Raw genomic sequence first — 18,126 nt, 5'->3', positions numbered from 1 at the left:
TCCTGCTCATTCCTCAGTGGTCGTGCGTAGAGTACTAACAAACTCTCCCCACAGAGGTTTGAAGTGGTGGCCTCCAGAACAAGCCCCTCACCCTGGCCTTCACCTCACAAGACAAGCTACTAGTCTTAGCTCCAAGACTTAAAAATTCCATGACATGAAACGGTCCCAATCTCTTCTCAAACTTATAAAATGCAATACCACTTAACTTTTCCTTACTTGACACATACTAGTTCTGGCTTGTAATTTCTGGATATTGTAGAAGTGAGCTCTTCTTTTAAGACAGTATCACCACACTAACAATATTTCTCCCATGACTGTACCAACACTCTCAAGCATTTCAGTCCATACAAGAGACTGCATCCTTTAAACAAGTCCCAAATTTAAAAGAAAGATGGTGGAAGAGCATGCCTACATTAGAGAGGCAGTTTCATCTCAGGAAAGAGTTACCTTTAGATTGAGTATGTTAAAGCTAGTTTAGGGACAAATGTACACATAAACAACTGGCATTAAAAAAAAAACAACCCACAACACATTACAGTGGCCTCTGCCTTAAATTCTAATGTTGGGTACAGGCATCTTTTCCTAAAATAATTGCCCAAGTCCACAACACACAAAGCTACATTTAAAGTTATTATAACAAGACACATTTGGGCTGACACATGGACACACAAGATCTTATCTAATGTAAACTACTCATTAGAAAACATACTTGGAGGAGTCTTGAGGTTACCAGCTCACTTTCAAAAATATCACATAAGAAACGCCAACAGCAGGCCTGCTTGGAAAACAGTTTCAGAAATTTGCTTAAGGAGAATGATACTGCTGCAATGTTGCAAAATGGGTGCCTGAACAATAGACGTTTGTATAATTTCAAGGTGTATTCAGTGACACTGAATCACTTCTAAAAAGCTGTTCCACCAGTTCTTTACATAGATCTTCCATGAATTACTGTTATAGAAAGCATACTTTAAAACGCTATAATGAAACAACCTTTGACAAGCTGGAAGATGTAACAAGAGGGATAAAACCACACGTAGAAGTTTCTCTTTTCTCGCAAACACCAAGATGTCCTTGAACAATGGTTCAAGACTTAACTTGAAAAAGTTTTCCTCATCTTTGCATAAGCACAATCTTTTTATTTTATTTCCTTCTACAACTGGGACCTAACATCTAGTCAACCGCTGAATACATTAAGCATATTAACTCTTCCCTCAAATTTGTTTTCACAGGTTTTAGCTCAGGAAAAGAGAAAAATACTGTAAATGGCTCTTTACAGACATAACTTTTACCCATCTCAGATGGTTCCGAGTCATCCTCCTGCTGCCAAAGGCCAAATCTACCCCATCCCACCACAAACAGCACCTTTCTTCCTCATGCAGTTGTGCCCCACTTCAGGGAATCTGGGCGTTTCATTTTTGCCCCATTTGTACGTATGTCAGAGGATCTGAACTCAGACCATAAACTACTGAGGTACTACAGCTGGCTTGTCCTTAGGATACACAGTAGCACACAAACAAAGTTAGTGAGCAGACCCTACTCTGCAGGCACCCTCGGTTTCACTATCTGCAGACCTGGAACCACCCCTACAGCCTCGGGATGGAAGTGTTAAAAAAAAAAAAAAAAAAAATCTTAAAAAAAAAAACCAAACCAAACCCAACACACAGGAGAAGATGAAGAAGGGCTTATTTAGGGTTATTTAGGCTTGTAGGAAAGAATGTGCAAGTCATTTCACGCGGAAATAAGCCGGAACAGGACGGGCTGGGAGGGGGTGCCGCGGCAGGAGCCCCGCTTGACGCCACGGGCCTGGCGAGGCGGCGGCACCGCGCAGGTACCACCCGCTGCCGGCGCCGACGGGCTGCGACCCCCGGCCCGGCCCGGCCCTTCCTTCCCCCGCGGCTCCCCCCCTCGCCGGGCGGCGCCCGCAGCCCCTCGGGGAAGCCGCTGCCAGCGGCGGCGGAGGTCTCGCCGGGCGGGAAGATGGCGGAGGGTCTGCGCCCCGCTGAGGGAGGGGAGCGGGGAGGGGGGGGGCGCGCCGCGCCGCGGCCCCCCGCACTCACCTGTCAGCCACAGCCGGGCGGCGGGCGGGAAGGGGCAGGACCGCAGACGGCGGGGGGAAGGAGGAGGAGGAGGAGAAGAAGGAGGAGGAGGAGAAGGGCGAGGGCGGGAGGGGCAGCGACGAGCCCGGCGCCGCGCTCCGGCAGCGACGCGCCTCTCGGGTGAGGAGCCCTCGCGGCGACATCCGGCGGCGGGCGGAAGCGGCCCCCGCTCGCCGCTATGGCGACGGGCCGGGCGGCGGGCGACGGGCCGGGCGGCGGGCGGCGGCTCCTCGCCGCCGGCCGAGCCTCCCGCCCGGCGGTCGGAGCCTCCGGCGGCTCTCGCCCGGCGGATACCGTCAGCCCTGGTAGATCGGTACGCGAGCTTACCGGTCCGTGCCCACGGCCTTGCTGGTGCTGCATTTGCCCCCGAGGTGCGGGGACGAACAGGGACCCACCGCACGAACAAACCCGCCGGTACGGCTGCGGGCCCCGTCAGGCGGCGAAGAACGGGGGCGGGCGGCTGCGCTGCTGCTACCACCACCACCCCCCCTCTTCCACGGTTAGCTCTCAGCCCTGCGTCTCCCAGCTGCTAATTTAATGCTGATACTTGCAAAGCTGAGTTGTGTCGCATCCTAGCTGTTGTCCGAGGGGACCACCGTGGACTGGCAAGGGAGAGGAAACTTTCCTGAAACTCCACTGGGAATTCCTTATTTTTTAATGTAGAATGGCTGGAAGATACCGAATCTGGACTTTTTCTACTGCGTCCGCAGGCAGTAGCATGACAGAAACAGTGAATCAAAGCTAACCACTACATGCTGCAAGTAGGCTGTTCGCTTTGAAGCTTACAACACATAATTGAAATGTGATTAATTCCTTTGCTGATTAACACTTAGAAGAAACCTTCACCTAAAATTCTTATTCATTGTAGCAGATTGTAAAAGCCAAAAGAGGCCTTTGCCTAATTATTTTCTCTCTTCCCGCAGATTATCTGGCTGCCTCAGAAGAGGTCTGCAAAAAGGCCAGAAGAACATGTGCCTCAGAGTGAAGGCTGAAAATAGTACATTTTCTTTTCATGTGCTTCCCAGCTACAAATATGCCTGCTGCTCTCTTTTGTCTTCTCTTCCCTTTCTACCTCCTTCTGTGCAGTCATGTCTTACTTGCAGCTGTACTAGCACTGACAAAAATAGCGTGTTTTACCTATTTACTAGCATCTTTTTCATCACTGGAGGTCATTCTACAAGATAACCACCCTAACTGGTTGAGAACTTCCCATAATTTTAGCCTATTCCCTTCTTCAAAGCCACCAAAAGGAGAAAGGAAGGGAGCAAAATGCATAGCTAAATGGCTTTAAGGAGAGGAAAGGGGGGAGACAGAACAGGGAAAAGAAGATGTACAAGAGGTAGAACAGAGTTGCCTGGAAGGAAGCCTGAACACAACCTGACCAAATGGCACAGTTTGATGCTTTGAATTCTCTTTATAATTGGTCCAGTTGCAGTTTTCTCAGCCATCTTAGCCAAGTCACAACTACAGTCCTCAGCTATTCAGTTCCCAACTAAACATTTTTAAGGCTCATTTTTCCTGCCAAAATTACTTCATCCTAACATAGTTCTACTGGTTTAGCTATAAGTATGAAGGAAAAAAACATCCAGCGAGAGCACAAGGATCCACATTTCAGATTTCCCTGGGAAAACAGTTGGCAACTTTCTTACTCTCTGGAGCAGCTCACTCTCTATCAGCAGGGGGCAACACAGAGATGACCATTTTTTTCCTGAAGAAAGGCAAAGTACTGCAATAAGGAAAGACAGGGGCTTTTTCCTTGATACAGGGTGACTCTGACCTGAAAATTAACAAGCCTTGTATGGATGCAGTTGCTTTTTCACGAGAAAAGAACCGGCAAGTGGCCTGTTGTCACTCTAGCCCTGCTACGGGTTTGATTTTGTCATGGCGCTACAAGAGGAGCAGACGCTGTGTAATGTACAGGGGCAAGTGCAGAACAAAAGATAGCACGTGCTTTTCACAAACTGCTTGTTTTAAAACAAGAGACCTAGACAGCAATACAGGAAGGCGCCTAGGGAAATGGGGGGTAGTACTAGTTAGCATCTTATCAACAGCTAAGAAGCTTTTTTTTAATAGGCATTACAGTCAACAGAGTGGCAAAAGTTAGGTTGTCCTGGACATCACCTTCCAGATCTCCTTCTGCGCCCATGGCTGGACTTGAGAAGACAAGATACAAGGCTTAGGAAACCAGCAATAGAACGAAGTAGTAGTTGAATGTCCCAAACAAAGATTTTTTCCAAACCTGTAAAAGTAGCAGGAAAAGGCAGAGCCTCCTACCCAGAGCTCAGACCAAAAGAAAGAAAAAAGAAAAACAGATCTAAGGGAGAAAAGAACTCAAGGGTTATTTCTTCCTTCATGTAGGAAACCTAATTAACTCCTTCCTAAAAGAGCGGTTTCCTATATCATTAATCATCACCTTATGCTGTACAGAAACATTTGGAAGCCGTCCATCATAGCACTCTTCCCATCATGCTTGAGATAGCAAAACTAAATGCAGATACAACATCCTACTTATATATTTAGCATACATGTATTACATTTTTACTACAAAGCCATCTGTCTTCTCTGAAGCGAGCTGAAGCCAACCCACTTTCCTGAAACAGGCCTTTTAAGAAAGAAGGGTCAGGTGAACAACAGATTAGTTAGGACTGGGAGGTATATACCTCCCAATTCAGATAAAACCCAGGCTGTTGTTCACTCTGCACATAAGTGGATCACTTAGACAAATGTTTTCTGAAGAGCTATGACTCCAGGGCAGGAGCAGACTTCCGAGAGGGATTCTTCAGGGAGACCAGGAAGAAGGATAGCTCTATAACTGAGAAGGGTGAACTGGAAGTCTTAAATGTTCAAACAAGTGAGCAGGAAGCTTAAAAAGAGGCAAGCTAGATATGAAAGGTGGGGGGAAAAAAAAACTTAATTTGCCCTGGCAAAGCTGAAAACTGAGGAAAGGCATGTCTCAAGAGTCTATGCCTTCTAGGCTGGGGTCAAATCCCAGGTTTGTTCAATGTTTACTTCATCCTGTGGTGTACCATCTTTTTGTTTAACTTGCTGGATGATTAAGATATTTTCCTCCAGTTTGGTGGGAATTGCATTTCCCTTTATCTTAGTAGATAGCAAAAATCTGTCACTTATTTGCAGCTCATTGCCTTTTCAGGTGAAATGAGAGACTTCCCAGTGGTGGCAAGCAACTGCTTTTCCCTTGTTAGTAGAGTGTCTGGAAACAGTCAGCAGACTTCAGGAGATGCATAAATTAAATCAAGTCTCAAAGGCATGTATATGTCACTTCAGGCATACTTCACTTTATGTGGGGTGGAGGAAAAGTTCTGAGGTTTCAGTGAAATGCATACTATTACAAAAATGAGGGTGTTTTATTTTCAAAACAAATAGCTGCTTTGAAGGTACAGGCTAAGTCTGGAGGGGAGCGAGAGGAAAGATGATACAGGTGACATAAAAGACCTGATCCTGAAAATGTTTTTGGTTAAAGGCTTGGGAGGTGTCTCCCTTGTCTGTTTTGTGAAAAGAGTTTCTTTTGTCTCTCTTGTCCTTTTTGGCTGCTTTTTTACCTGTCATTATCCACCAGGACTTGTTGTCAGACATGGTGCTCACCAACATCGCTCCAGGCAAAGTGCTGTGTTTGTCTGTGCAAGACAGGAACTATAGTTGTTTCTGACAGTCACATTCTAAAGTGCCTATATAGAACTTCTCAATAATTATTATTGGGGAAAAAAATCTATTTTCTTTTCTCCATTATCTACAGGGACATTTTTCTGGTATCCCTCTGCTGTGTAGCTTGAACATCACTGTGTACATCTGCTCCTTTGTGTATGTCAATGTCAGCTGTGCCCCACATACAGACCCCATCTCTGTCTTTTAGGGCAGAAGCTTCCATTCCAAGAGCTTCACTTGCAGGAGGGTTGGTTGTTAACTCTGTTGTCTTCATACGAGATGCTGGTTTGTTTGTCCATCTCGGCAGTTAAGAGTATTTTTGATAGAGTTGTGTAGCTTGTATTTGGTTACATGAGGAGAATGATAGAAGAAGAATTTGACAGATTTTTTTCATCTGGTACAATGAAACTAGCAAGTGATCGATATAGCAAAGGATATTCTTAGTATTTCTACAAAGCTCAATCTCCATTTACCATGTTTTCATGCTAAACAGTGACTCCAGACAAAAAGTAATCTCTGTACTTTTCAGTCCTTTCTGAGAGTGCGTATTAATCATTATTAATGTTCTTGTGTTAATGGATATTACATTTGTAATGTATTAATGAATAACACAACATTAACATTAATGTTCTTATGTTGTATTTTCTACAGTTAAAGGCACACTTTTTTTTTTTAAACTTCTTAATGCTCTCTGCTACTCAAACCACTTCCTACCTCTCCCTTCATCAAGCTCTGCACAGCAGAACCCCTCTAAGACACCCCCCTTGTAAGATATTAACTGTCAGTTTGAAGTTTTGTTCTGTTAATGGTATCTCTAAATGAAAGGCCATCTGTCCATCTGTCCTGTTCACAGGAAAAATCAAAACAAACCAGACGGAAATGCTGGAATGTGAGCCAAAAGGCAGTCGGAGTGATGCCTCCAAGACAACATGTGAAACGTCATTTGTAATTGTACTGGGTTTGTGTGGCAAGGTTTTGGTAGTGGGGGGGCTACAGAGGTGGCTTCTGTGAGAAGCTGCTAGAAGCTTCCCCCATGTCTGACAGTGCCAATGCCAGCCGGCTCCGAGACGGACCCGCCGCTGGCCAAGGCTGAGCCCATCAGTGACAGTGATAGCACCTCTGGGATAACAGATTTAAGAAGAGGAAAAAGTTGCTGCAGAACAAACAGCAGCCAGAGAGAGGAACTAGAGCGTGTGAGAGAACCAACCCTGCAGACCCCCAGGTCAGTGCAGAAGGAGGGGAGGAGGTGCTCCAGGCGCCGGAGCAGAGATTCCCCTGCAGCCCGTGGGGAAGACCCTGGTGAGGCAGGCTGTGTCCCTGCAGCCCAGGGAGCTCCACGGGGGAGCAGGTCTCCACCTGCAGCCCGCGGAGGACCCCACACCGGAGCAGGTGGGTACCCAAAGGAGGCTGTGACCCCGTGGGAAGCCCGCGCTGGAGCAGGCTCCTGGCAGGACCTGTGGCCCTGTGGAGAGAGGAGCCCGCGCTGGAGCAGGTTTTCTGGCAGGACTTGTGACCCTGTGGGGGACCCGCGCTGGAGCAGTCTGTGCCTGAAGGACTGCAGCCTGTGGAAGGGACCCACGCTGGAGCAGTTTGTGAAGAACTGCAGCCCATGGGAAGGACTCACGTTGGAGAATTTCATTGAGAACTGTCTCCCATGGGAGGGACCCCACGCTGGAGCAGGGGAAGAGTGAGGAGTCCTGCCCCTGAGGAGGAAGGAGCGGCAGAGACGTGTGATGAACTGACCATAACCCCCATTCCCCGTCCCCCTGCACCGCTGGGGGGGGTAGGTAGAGAATCCAGGAGTGAAGCTGTGTCCCGGAAGAAGGGAGGGGTGGGGGGAAGGTGTTTTAAGATTTGGTTTTATTTCTCATTACCCTACTCTGGTTGATTGGCAATAAATTAAGTTAATTTTCCCCAAATTGAGTCTGTTTTGCCCATGACAGTAATTGGTTGAGTGATGTCTCCCTGTCCTTATCTTGACCCATGAGCCCTTTGTTTTATTTTCTCTCCCCTGTCCAGCTGAGGAGGGGGGAGTGATAGAGCAGCTTTGGTGGGCACCTGGTGTCCAGCCAGGGTTAACTCACCACACTAGTTCTTTTATGGAATCTAACCATAAACCCCAATCTATGGACAGGCGATAAATCAGCAAAAGAAGTCTTGCTCAGAAGGTATTCAGCTATGGTGCCATGAAGTTTCCGTAGGGGCTGGTATTGAAGTTCCTCTGCCTTTAGACTGGGTACCTGTGCATGTCTAGAACTACCCTATCTGAGCAGTTCATCGTGACGTCTTGCCTGTGCTTGATTCCTATCCAGAAACCGAGTGTTTCTTTCTTTGTCCCTTAAGAACATAAGGAGTTAGGCAATTTCAGAGCTTGACTAACATAGTAACTGTTTTCTACAAACTGTAGCTGTCAGTGAAGGCGGGGAGGCAACTGGCCAACATTCCCCACCTCAGAATGTGACAGGCTGTGATCTGTATGGCACACACTTAGCGTCTTCAAGGGATGCTACTATTGAGCAAAGAACATCCAAGATTAAATGTGCTACAGAGACCGCTAAAAAGGCCTGCGACTCTACAGTCTTGTGGTTATGGCATCTACCTGAAAGAATGCTCCCAGAACTGATTAGAAATTCAATCCTGCAACTGTTTGCCACAAACACAGGCGTGTTTGTAGGAGATGGCACTTCGGTGCTGTCCTTTGGTTTTCATGGACGGGTGGAAAGACAAGAGGCAGCGCTTAATGTTAGAAATACACAAACCTGCTTACTAAGGGAAGATAAAGGCGCCTCACATCTTTGCAAGTCACAGCAGCAGTACGTTTCAAGGCGTTTTTTCCCCGAGATGAAGGCCTGGCGATCACTCTCCTGCGGTGCCCTGCCTGGCCCACACGGCACCCATCGACATCCAGCCTCTCCCCTGCCGTGGCGCTGGTTCCGCCGTGCGGCTGCGTGCCCCGGCACATTCCCGCCAACACCGGGCCTTGGCGTCGCCTCAGCGGCGCCTGCTGACGGAAGGCGTCCCAGAACTGCGCCTCGCCACCACAGCTCGGCTCGGAACGGGAGACCGCCCCTCAGCAGCCGGCTGTCGGCATAGCGCGGTGCCCACCCGCACAGAGACGAGACAGCCCAGCCCGGCCCGGCCCCGTCCAGTCCAGTTGAGTTCAGTGCGGCCCTGCCCTGCCGGAAACGGCTGAGCCCCGCCCGGCGTCACCACGGCCTGACCCGGCTTCCCCGCTCCCATTGGCTAGCTCACCGTTATCCCCTCTCCGTATTGGTCAGCGCCTCTACCCCGCCTGGCGCTCCGATTGGCTGCGGCCGACGCCTTTCCCCTCAGTCACTGTTATTCCCTCCTCCTGGGCAGCCCCCGCCGCGGTGGGGCGATCGGGCGATGCGGTGACGTCGGTGTTCGGGGGCGCTGCCATTGGCGGCGGCGGGGTGACGGGCGATGTGGCGCGTGCTGCGCCCGGCCGCTGCTGTGGGCCGCCGCGGGGCCGCCGTCCCTCAGGGGCGTTGCTGCCGCCACCGCCGCCAGCCGCTCGCGTCCGCCGCCGGCCTCTGCGGGGGGAAGGCCCGGGCCGAGAGGTGCGGGGGACGGGGCTGGGGAGAGGGAGAGCGGGGGGGCAGCTGCCGAGGGAGCGGGCTCGGCGGGGAAGGGGGCTGCGGAGGGGGAGGGGGGGGCGGTGGGGGCACGGGAGCTGACTGGAACAGGCCCGCGGCGGGGCAGGGGCCGCCAAGACAGGGTTTGGGGGGTGGTGTGGAAGCGCCAGGGGGCTGCGTGTGCGGGTCGGCGAGTCCTTGAGTTCTTACGGGTTGGTGGGGGGAATACTCGCGCCCGTGACGTCTGGCATTATAAATGTAACCCAGCCTTAGTATGCAGAACCTGCGTAGGCTGTGGGGTTACGAAGGGTGAAACTTGGAGCTGGGTTTCCTCTCCGGCCAGCCCGTCAAAATGTTACGTTCGGCGCGGCTGTCCTGCAGCAGCTGCTGCATGGGCTTTCAGAGAAACAGAAAAGAAACGTTTGAAGCACCTAACAGATGTTGCTATGGGTTCTTGTATTGTGGGTAGGAAATTTCAGAAATCTGGAAAAACATAAACCCCCAGAAATACAATTGGCGCACAATTTACACCGTGTTGGAAAACCTAGCCGTTTGATTGTTTCTCACACTCTGCTCAGAACCTTATAGATGTTATTATTACTGAATGACTCTTCTTATCCTTTTTTTCAGTAGAACACCTGCTGCCATCACGATGCCTGAAGTAAACACAGATCACCTGGATGAGCAGCAGGTGCAGCTCTTGGCAGAGATGTGCATCCTCATCGATGAAAATGATAATAAGATTGGAGCAGATACCAAGAAAAACTGTCACTTGAATGAAAACATTGATAAAGGTACAGCTTGCTTACCTTCTAATTGAATCATTAAGCTGATGAAATATTTTCAGGAATATAGTCATGATTAAATTAAAGGCGTAATCTTAGGTGAATGCTGATCAAACCAGAGCAAGTACTTCCCCATGCCCGCCTCCTCCCCCACCTCCCAGTATCTAATTTTAAAAATATTGCAATATGGACAAACACACAATTGGAGGCAGTAGCAAAGGAGAGAAGTGTGTGATTGTGGGTATAAGCTGTATGCCTTAATAAATATTTTTGAATCACATTTTGATGATAAAATAGTATTGTTTTCCTATTATAGATACCTGATTCTCTGTATCTATGTACCTGATTCTAAAGAATGCCACTTGCTTCTTTGCTGAGTTCTTTTTAAGTAGAAGAGACTTTGATTTTTAAGTAGTTGTCATGGTTTAACCCTAGCTGGTAACTAAGCACCACACATCTGCTCGCTCACTCCCCCCACCCCCCCACCCCCAGTGGGATGGGGGAGAGAATCAGGGAAAAAAAAGGTAAAACTCGTGGGTTGAGATAAGAACAGTTTAATAGAACAGAAAGGAAGAAACTAGTAATGATAATAATAACAATAATAAAATGACAATAATAATAAAAGAATTGGAATATACAAAACAAGTGATGCCCAATGTAATTGTTCACCACGCGCCAAACGATGCCCAGTTAGTTTGTGAGCAGCAATCCCCCCAGGCCAGCTCCCCCCAGTTTATATACTGGGCATGACATCACATGGTATGGAATACCCCTTTGGCCAGTTTGGGTCAGCTGCCCTGGCTGCGTCCCCTCCCAACTTCTTGTGCCCCTCCAGCCTTCTCACTGGCTGGGCGTGAGAAGCTGAAAAATCCTTGACTTAGTATACTACTTAGCAACAACTGAAAACATCAGTGTGTTATCAACATTCTTCTCATAGTGAACCCAAAATGTAACACTATACCAGCTACTAGGAAGACAACTCTATCCCAGGACAGTAGCTTACACAGAGTTCTACTTCAAATACTGCTAATAGAAATTTTTTTTTTTGCTGTGGTGATTCTAATTGATTGTGGGTTTTATTTGAGGTTGGTCAGATTCATGAGCCTCTCATAGTAGTTTGTGACCTCCTTTTCTATACTTGGGGGGAAACATCTTCCTGAAGAGAGAGGAATAACAAAAGGTGCCCAAAATGGCAATTGTACCGTTATTAAGGGAGCCTGTTTTTCATTGTATTTTTGCAGTTCCTGAAGCGTCTTGAAATTCCATACAGTTTTTTAGGAATTTTTGAGTCATCTCTTTTTGATAGGAAATTTATAGATGCTGAGCCCGCCTTAGAAGCTTGCGCAAATGTGCATCTTCAAATGGTGAACTGACCGAGTTTAGTAAAACTCTTCTGTTGCATTGTTGTTCTTAGCACTTTTCTAATTTCATAATGTTTTGCATAAGCTGACATAGAAACCTGAACAGTAACTCTGAGGTTTTTATCAAATCCTTGGTTTTTAACATACATTAATTTTAAATTAGATTACTCGAAGATGAGGCTGCTCTAAGCCTTTAAACTGTCTTCATATGGTTTTTTCTCCTCTGTTAAATAGCTCTTCGATTTTTTTTTTTTTTTTTTTAATTTTTAGGTTTACTGCACCGAGCTTTCAGTGTTTTCTTATTTAATACAGAAAATAAACTGTTGCTGCAGCAGAGGTCAAATGCAAAAATTACATTTCCAGGTTAGTACTGAAACACATTGTATTTATCAAAATGTTTTATTTAAATCAATATTTAAAAAAATATGCCAGTCTAATCTTGCAGCGTAAGTCATTCTGAGGTTTTAGAATTTACTGCTTTGGAGAGGAGATACTTCTAAATACTTTTAAGAGTTCAAGATGTACTTATCTTGTGCTCCCATTAGCTTACTTCATCCACTAGCTTATTGTTATATATGTTCTTGGGAAATTATTGTTCCCTGACATGTTTGATCCTGTTTATGCAAGCGCAGAGTGTGTGTTGTTTACCTCCTCTGCTGCAAGACATATTTAGTGGAGTTGAAGAAATTGCTCTGGTAGCTGTGGAGGATGTTCTCATTCCACTGGTAAAGACACGTAGTTGATGCATAGTGGAGCCCTGCTGCCTGGAAGCAGTTGCATTGTGCTTCAGCGAGATAGGTGGACCTTTATCTGTGTATGTTTTAACAAACACTTTTTAAACTGTAGAAGTGACACTGTGTGGCCAAACTATATAGTGCATGATTTTTTTGAAGACTCCTGAACTGTTACTATGAAATGCAAATGGGATGGCATAACAATAAGAAGTGGAGTGAAAGAAAAATACCTTACACGAGACGTGTTGGTGGAAGCATAAAGCTGTCTGTTTCAGAATTCTGGATTGAAAACAAATTCAAGTGTTTCTAACCCTCTTCAACTTGAGGAAGAAAGATGTTTTTTTTTTCTTCCAAGGGAATCTTTAGAGATTTTTTTAAAAATTTTTCATTGACTGCTATCTAATAAAAATGCTTCAGTGTTGTTTGTAGATAATCTGGCTCTATTTTAGATGCTTTTGAGCTAGACTTTTACAGATAAAAGGTTGGCCAATCACAGTTATTCTACATAAATGAGAAGTAATTTTTAATATATGTGAAGCAGAGAATATAGAGGGTCTGTCCTTCAAACACGAGCATAAACTGCTTATTTACTTCTACTTACTGTCAGCTGGTCTTGAAGCTCTGGGAGTATTTTCAATATTCTGTTGCATATAAACTCCCAAAAGTAATTTTAATTAGCACTTGCAGGGTAAACAAGGTCTTTATAAACTGGGTCTCTAAGTAGATGCTATCTTGGGTATGAGAATGCATGTCTTCATATGTATCAAACACTAACCTGCAAAGTGGTACTTGGTAGATGCAAATCCTGGTGCAAAATATGTAAAGAAAAATAAGAGGTGAAAATATCCTCCTTCCTCTCTGACCCTCCTCTGCAAAAAAAGAAACAAAGCTGTAATGTGTTGAATAACCATCCTATGTCTCCAGGGGTTTTTTGGTGGGTTTTGGGGGGGGGGGGGGGTTCCCAATACTTTATGCGTGTCAAAAGTGTACTGATATAAACTTCTTGCAGATTGTTTTACCAACACTTGTTGCAGTCATCCTCTAAGCTGTCCACTAGAACTGGAAGAAAATAATGCCATTGGTGTTCGGAGAGCAGCACAGAGACGACTGAAAGCGGAGTTAGGAATTCCCATGGAGCAGGTAAAGGAGGAAGGGAGAAAGAGGAATTCTTGCCAGTGTTTGCCAGTTTACAGACTCACTGCATCAGGGTCAGCCTGAAACCTAAAAGTGAGTTTAACTTTGGAGATGTGGAGAACTTGGTGAATTTGAGACTTCTTCATCTGTATTTCAGAGTCTCAAAGGCTTGTCTCAGTAAATGGTATTTTAGAATATTGCACCGCTCAAACTAAATGTGAGCCAAAGAGTAAATCGCACGGTAATGAAGGATTGTGTTGCTTCAGGTCTGACTATGGGTGCCTACGTGTTTTCTGGCTGGGCAGGCTGGGGACAGGCAATGTGCCGTCCTTCCTCCAGGCAGATAGCAGAGTGCTGTGTGCGTTCTGTACGACTGGTGCTCCTGGAGGGCATCGCTGTGAGCTGCTGCCAGCATCCGTGTACAAGTCCCTCTGCAGTCCTGAGTTTCCTATGGGAGGTAGGGTGGTCTGGGCACTCGTTTCTTCCCGAGCAATCACACAGCCCGTTTCTGGCTACCTGCCTTTCTGGTGGCAGTGAGGGAGTGCACAGAGAGCAGGGTGAAGCTGGCTGAATTATACTCATGGTCGATACCTCTTTCCACATTTTGTAACTAACTGCATTTGTGTCGTGGGACATGGGAGAAGCAGTGTGCTAATGGGAAGCATGATGGTTAGGTTGTCCCCAGAATTAATTACCTCATCTGCAGCTTGCACAGATCCTGGTAGATCAGGGTTATGTGTGGTCTGTCAGTACGCAGTTCTGACCTTGGCTTCAAGTGTTTTCCTTGGGAGGTAAGGGGCAGGTGCAAGTGTGTTCATCAGTGCTTCAGTAAGTGCATGTTAAGGTCTGGTAAACATTATTTAAAACTTAATGTACAGAAGAAATCTGCTCAAAATATTACAGGGTGAGTCTGACTAGAGAAATGCTGTGCAATTCATGTCATCGAAGTGCAATAAAATTGTTTTTTCATAGTAATTCTTCGTGAAGAAGTACATTGCAGTTGTACACATGGGGGAAAAATAATGTTTAAGGAAGAGCGTAATACCTGTAATTCTTCTATAATACCTGGTAGTGCAATTGTTCTGGTTTGGCACCGGTTCTGACAAGTGTTTTGGTTGTAGGTAACTCCCGAAGAAATCTCCTATCTGACACGAATTCACTACAAGGCCAAGTCTGATGGGATCTGGGGTGAACATGAGATAGACTATATCTTATTTGTACAGAAGGACGTAACGCTGAATCCCGATCCTAATGAGATCCAAAGCTACTGCTATGTGACACAGAAAGAACTGAAACAGCTCTTGGACAAAGCCTCCAAGAACGAAGTTAAGATTACTCCGTGGTTTAAACTAATTGCAGAGACCTTTCTTTTTAAGTGGTGGGATAACTTGCCTAACTTGAACAAATTTGTTGAACATGAAAAAATACACCGAATGTAAATAGCTGGGGTGAAAGATGCTGAAGGCTAGCAGTGATGTGCTGTCTCATTAATACTATGGTAACTTGTGACTCTTGAGTGCAAAAAAGCGATCCACCTGGAGCATGTTTAACAAAAATTTTATATAGAGATGGTTAGAGCCAATGTTTTTTCTTCTGTCTTCACCTGCTCTTCGCCCCAGCCCTGTTCCTCTTGGGTGAGTTAAGCTCGGATCTCATGTGAAATGGGTAACGGTAATGTAAGAAACCCCCTGGGTTCATCTTTCTCCATTACCTGGCATGATACGAAGGATCCTCAGCCTGTGCATGCCCAGTTTGCTCTTCCCTCCTTGCATAACTACAGACGCTGGCAGGGGAGTTCGGGCACCTCCTGTCCAGCTCATTTGGTAGAGCTGGTATGTTCCCAACTGTACAGGACTACGCCTTCTAAAATAGTGACTAGAATTTGACTTCTGCACTGACGTTGAGAAGACTAGTTGCCTGAAGAAAAGAACAATTAAATCAAAGTAATCAGGATTATTTTAATTGCAGAAAGCAAATCTCTTCAGCTACTGTACTCTATAATTAACCAAACTCATAAAAGCTTAAGTAATTGGATCGTCTGCGTGGACTGAGTTTCACTTTGAAGTGCTGCAATATGTGTCATAGCTTTAGATAATAAACATTGGGGGGGACATCTCTTAAAAAAAAAAAAAAAAGAAAGAAAAAAAGGTTAATTATACCAAATGTAAATGGTACCTGCCTAATAAAGGAAGTAGCCTGTCTTTGGAGAAGGGATATGCATTCACTGACTCTTCTCTATCTTCCAGAGAACAAAGGCATCTTGATAAAAGCTTTTTTCCTGCAACACCTACTGTAATAGTCATTACTGGACAACTCAAACCCCTTGAACTCCAAAATTCAAGATTGACAATTTATGCACTTACACCAAGTCTTAATTTCAATTAATCAGAAGTTATACCAGAGTGCAGGAGCTAATTCTTTTTGATCTTGCAGTTCAATTGCTACTAACAAGAGTAAAATGGAAGGCACTTTTTAATAAGACAAAAACATCAAGGCTATCTCAATTTGAATTAAAGATTTTGGGGTTGGTTTGGAGTTTTTTCCCAAAAAAAAGCTTAATTGTGATTTCTTCTGTTAGCAGACTACTCAACCTAGATTTCTTAAGTTAACTTGTCCTAGAGGTGTCTTGATGAAATAAGATGTTTTTCATACCATCTCCTTGCATGTAAAACATTCTTGTAACTAGTCTGTCTGGTTTCAAGGTCAAACTGATTTTTTCCAGTGGTTAACATGTTTCTCTTTCTCATCCCAGTTGTGACTGCAGCACTGAAGCTTCTATGTGCCTGCACCTCTAGTGGTTCAACACTTAAAGGTTTTAGAGCCAAGTTTGTTGTATGTTGACCTGAATTGATGTATTGTTATGATGGGTTGATGCTGGCTAGATGCCAGGTGCCCACCAAAGCTGCTCTATCACTCCCCCCCCCCCCCTCAGCTGGACAAGGAAGAGAAAATATAACAAAAGGCTTATAGGTCAAGACAAGGACAGGGGGAGATCACTCAACCAATTATTGTCATAGGCAAAAAACAGACTTGACTTAGCGAAAGAACAAAATCAATTCAATTTACTACCAGTCAAATCAAAACAAGGATAATGAGAAGTAAAACCAAATCTTAAAAACACCTTCCCCACACACCTCCCTCCTTCCCAGGCTCAACTCCACTCCTGGTTCTCTCTACCTCCTCCCCCCCAGCAGCGCAAGGGGACGGGGAATGGGGGTTGCGGTCAGTTCATCACACCTTGTCTCTGCCGTTGTCTCTGCTGCTTCATCCTCTTCAGGGGCAGGACTCCTCACACTCTTCCCCTGCTCCAGCATGGGGTCCCTCCCACGGGAGACAGTCCCCCACAAACTTCTCCAATGTGGGTCCTTCCCATGGGCCGCAGTTCTTCACAAACTGCTCCAACATGAGTCCCTTCTGTGGCATGCAGTCATTCAGGCACAGACTGCTCCAGCGTGGGCTCCTCCCTCTACAGATCCACAGGTCCTACCAGCAGACCTGCTCCAGCACAGGCTTCCCACAGGGTCACAGCCTCCTTCGGGCACCCACCTGCTCCAGCGTGGGGTCCTCCATGGGCTGCAGGTGGAGATCTGCTCCCCCGTGGAGCTCCCTGGGCTGCAGGGACACAGCCTGCCTCACCATGGTCTTCCCCACGGGCTGCAAGGGAATCTCTGCTCCGGCGCCTGGAGCATCTCCTCCCCTCCTTCTGCACTGACCTGGGGGTCTGCAGGGCTGGTTCTCTCACATGCTCTAGCTCCTCTCTCTGGCTGCTGTTTGTTCTGCAGCAACTTTTTCCTCTTCTTAAATCTGTTATCCCAGAGGTGCTATCACTGTCACTGATGGGCTCAGCCTTAGCCAGCGGCGGGTCCGTCTTGGAGCCGGCTGGCATTGGCACTGTCAGACACGGGGGAAGCTTCCAGCAGCTTCTCACAGAAGCCACCCCTGTAGCCCCCCCACTACCAAAACCTTACCACACAAACCCAATACAATTGTCTTGAAGCAAGTAATAGTGGGTGAGGGAACAGTGATGCAATGTAACAGCTCTCCTGAATTCAGTGCAATCAGCCATATTACCTAAGTTAATGTATTAGAGTACTTTTCAAATACTTACAAAATACTTTTGAAATAAAAGATTACCTTAAAAATAAGATTATAATTAAAATACCTAACCTAAAACCTTAGACTGTTGTTTTCTTTCCAGACTTTGAGCCACATGGAAAACAATCTCTGACATTACTACACTGCAAACAACAACATGCCCACTAAAGGTCACTGAAGCAGTATGATGGGGGGTAGCAGGGCATAAATTTATTTCAACGAATTTCTACTTTTCTATTTCAAATGGCCAGCTTGGAGCAAAAGCTGACAAAAGCATAACCTGAAGTAGACTAATGTGCATAAGGAAGCTGAAAGCAAAGTTTTGCTAAAGAGGTCTTCAAAATCCCTTAGAAGTTTTGACCTTAAAGTTTTTCTTGACATTGAACTTCTTTGCAGTATTACAATGTTTTTAATACCAAATTTATTACATGAATTAGATGAAGGAAACAATATGGATTTACACATAATGCTCCAATATGCTAAAGCTCACATCTGAACACTCAGGCTGTAGTGTTTAAAAATAGTTTAAAAAAAAATTAATAGTACTTTAAGGATTCTTCCCCCTTACCTTTTGGGGGTTTTGTTTGTTTTTAACATGCATATTTCATTGGATTCCAGTTTAATCTTTAAAACTGTGCATTTTAATTTTATTGTTCAGGCAG

The 18,126-nt window shown here is 45.9% G+C and overlaps 3 protein-coding genes across 5 annotated transcripts in view; 2 read left to right on the top strand and 1 right to left on the bottom strand.

Annotated features, from left to right (window-relative positions):
* WDR37 (WD repeat domain 37) overlaps positions 1–2,199 on the bottom strand; it is a 49,055-nt gene extending 46,856 nt beyond the window's left edge. The window contains exon 1 of one of the 2 annotated variants that reach the window (XM_075045797.1): positions 2,058–2,199. The gene's annotated coding sequence lies outside the window, so the exon portion shown is untranslated. The remainder of the gene's footprint in view (positions 1–2,057) is intronic. The other variant, XM_075045798.1, reaches the window with a different exon arrangement.
* LOC142028696 (uncharacterized) lies at positions 1,715–8,079 on the top strand. Its single transcript, XM_075022545.1, has 3 exons — positions 1,715–2,595; positions 3,020–3,093; positions 6,613–8,079. Exons 1-3 carry the CDS (start codon positions 1,715–1,717, stop codon positions 6,768–6,770), a joined length of 1,113 nt encoding a protein of 370 aa, XP_074878646.1. The 3' UTR covers positions 6,771–8,079.
* Positions 8,080–9,145: 1,066 nt separating this feature from the next.
* LOC142039271 (isopentenyl-diphosphate Delta-isomerase 1) lies at positions 9,146–14,940 on the top strand. 2 transcript variants are annotated; one of them, XM_075045792.1, is made up of 5 exons: positions 9,146–9,340; positions 9,989–10,149; positions 11,772–11,864; positions 13,245–13,375; positions 14,491–14,940. In XM_075045792.1, the coding sequence occupies exons 1-5, from the start codon at positions 9,204–9,206 to the stop codon at positions 14,806–14,808; spliced, it is 840 nt and encodes a 279-aa protein (XP_074901893.1). In that variant the 5' UTR covers positions 9,146–9,203; the 3' UTR covers positions 14,809–14,940. The 2 variants fall into 2 exon arrangements, with proteins under 2 accessions (XP_074901893.1, XP_074901885.1); XM_075045784.1 differs by having other exon boundaries at positions 9,986–10,149.
* Positions 14,941–18,126: the final 3,186 nt, after the last annotated feature.

Source organism: Buteo buteo, chromosome 2 (assembly GCF_964188355.1).
Source record: "Buteo buteo chromosome 2, bButBut1.hap1.1, whole genome shotgun sequence".
In the NCBI taxonomy this organism is placed as follows: Eukaryota; Metazoa; Chordata; class Aves; order Accipitriformes; family Accipitridae; genus Buteo; species Buteo buteo.
Note: the sequence above shows the minus strand (reverse complement) of the source record. Positions and strands in the feature narration are given on the sequence as shown.

Coding starts and splice junctions, on each gene's coding strand:
- LOC142039271 (XM_075045784.1), top strand. CDS start 9,204: ATGTGGCGCGTGCTGCGCCCGGCCGCTGCTGTGGGCCGCCGCGGGGCC. Junction 9,341..9,985: donor GGGAAGGCCCGGGCCGAGAG/GTGCGGGGGACG, acceptor CCTTTTTTTCAG/TAGAACACCTGCTGCCATCA. Junction 13,376..14,490: donor TAGGAATTCCCATGGAGCAG/GTAAAGGAGGAA, acceptor TTTTGGTTGTAG/GTAACTCCCGAAGAAATCTC.
- LOC142028696 (XM_075022545.1), top strand. CDS start 1,715: ATGTGCAAGTCATTTCACGCGGAAATAAGCCGGAACAGGACGGGCTGG. Junction 2,596..3,019: donor ACCACCCCCCCTCTTCCACG/GTTAGCTCTCAG, acceptor CTCTTCCCGCAG/ATTATCTGGCTGCCTCAGAA. Junction 3,094..6,612: donor CAGAGTGAAGGCTGAAAATA/GTACATTTTCTT, acceptor TCCTGTTCACAG/GAAAAATCAAAACAAACCAG.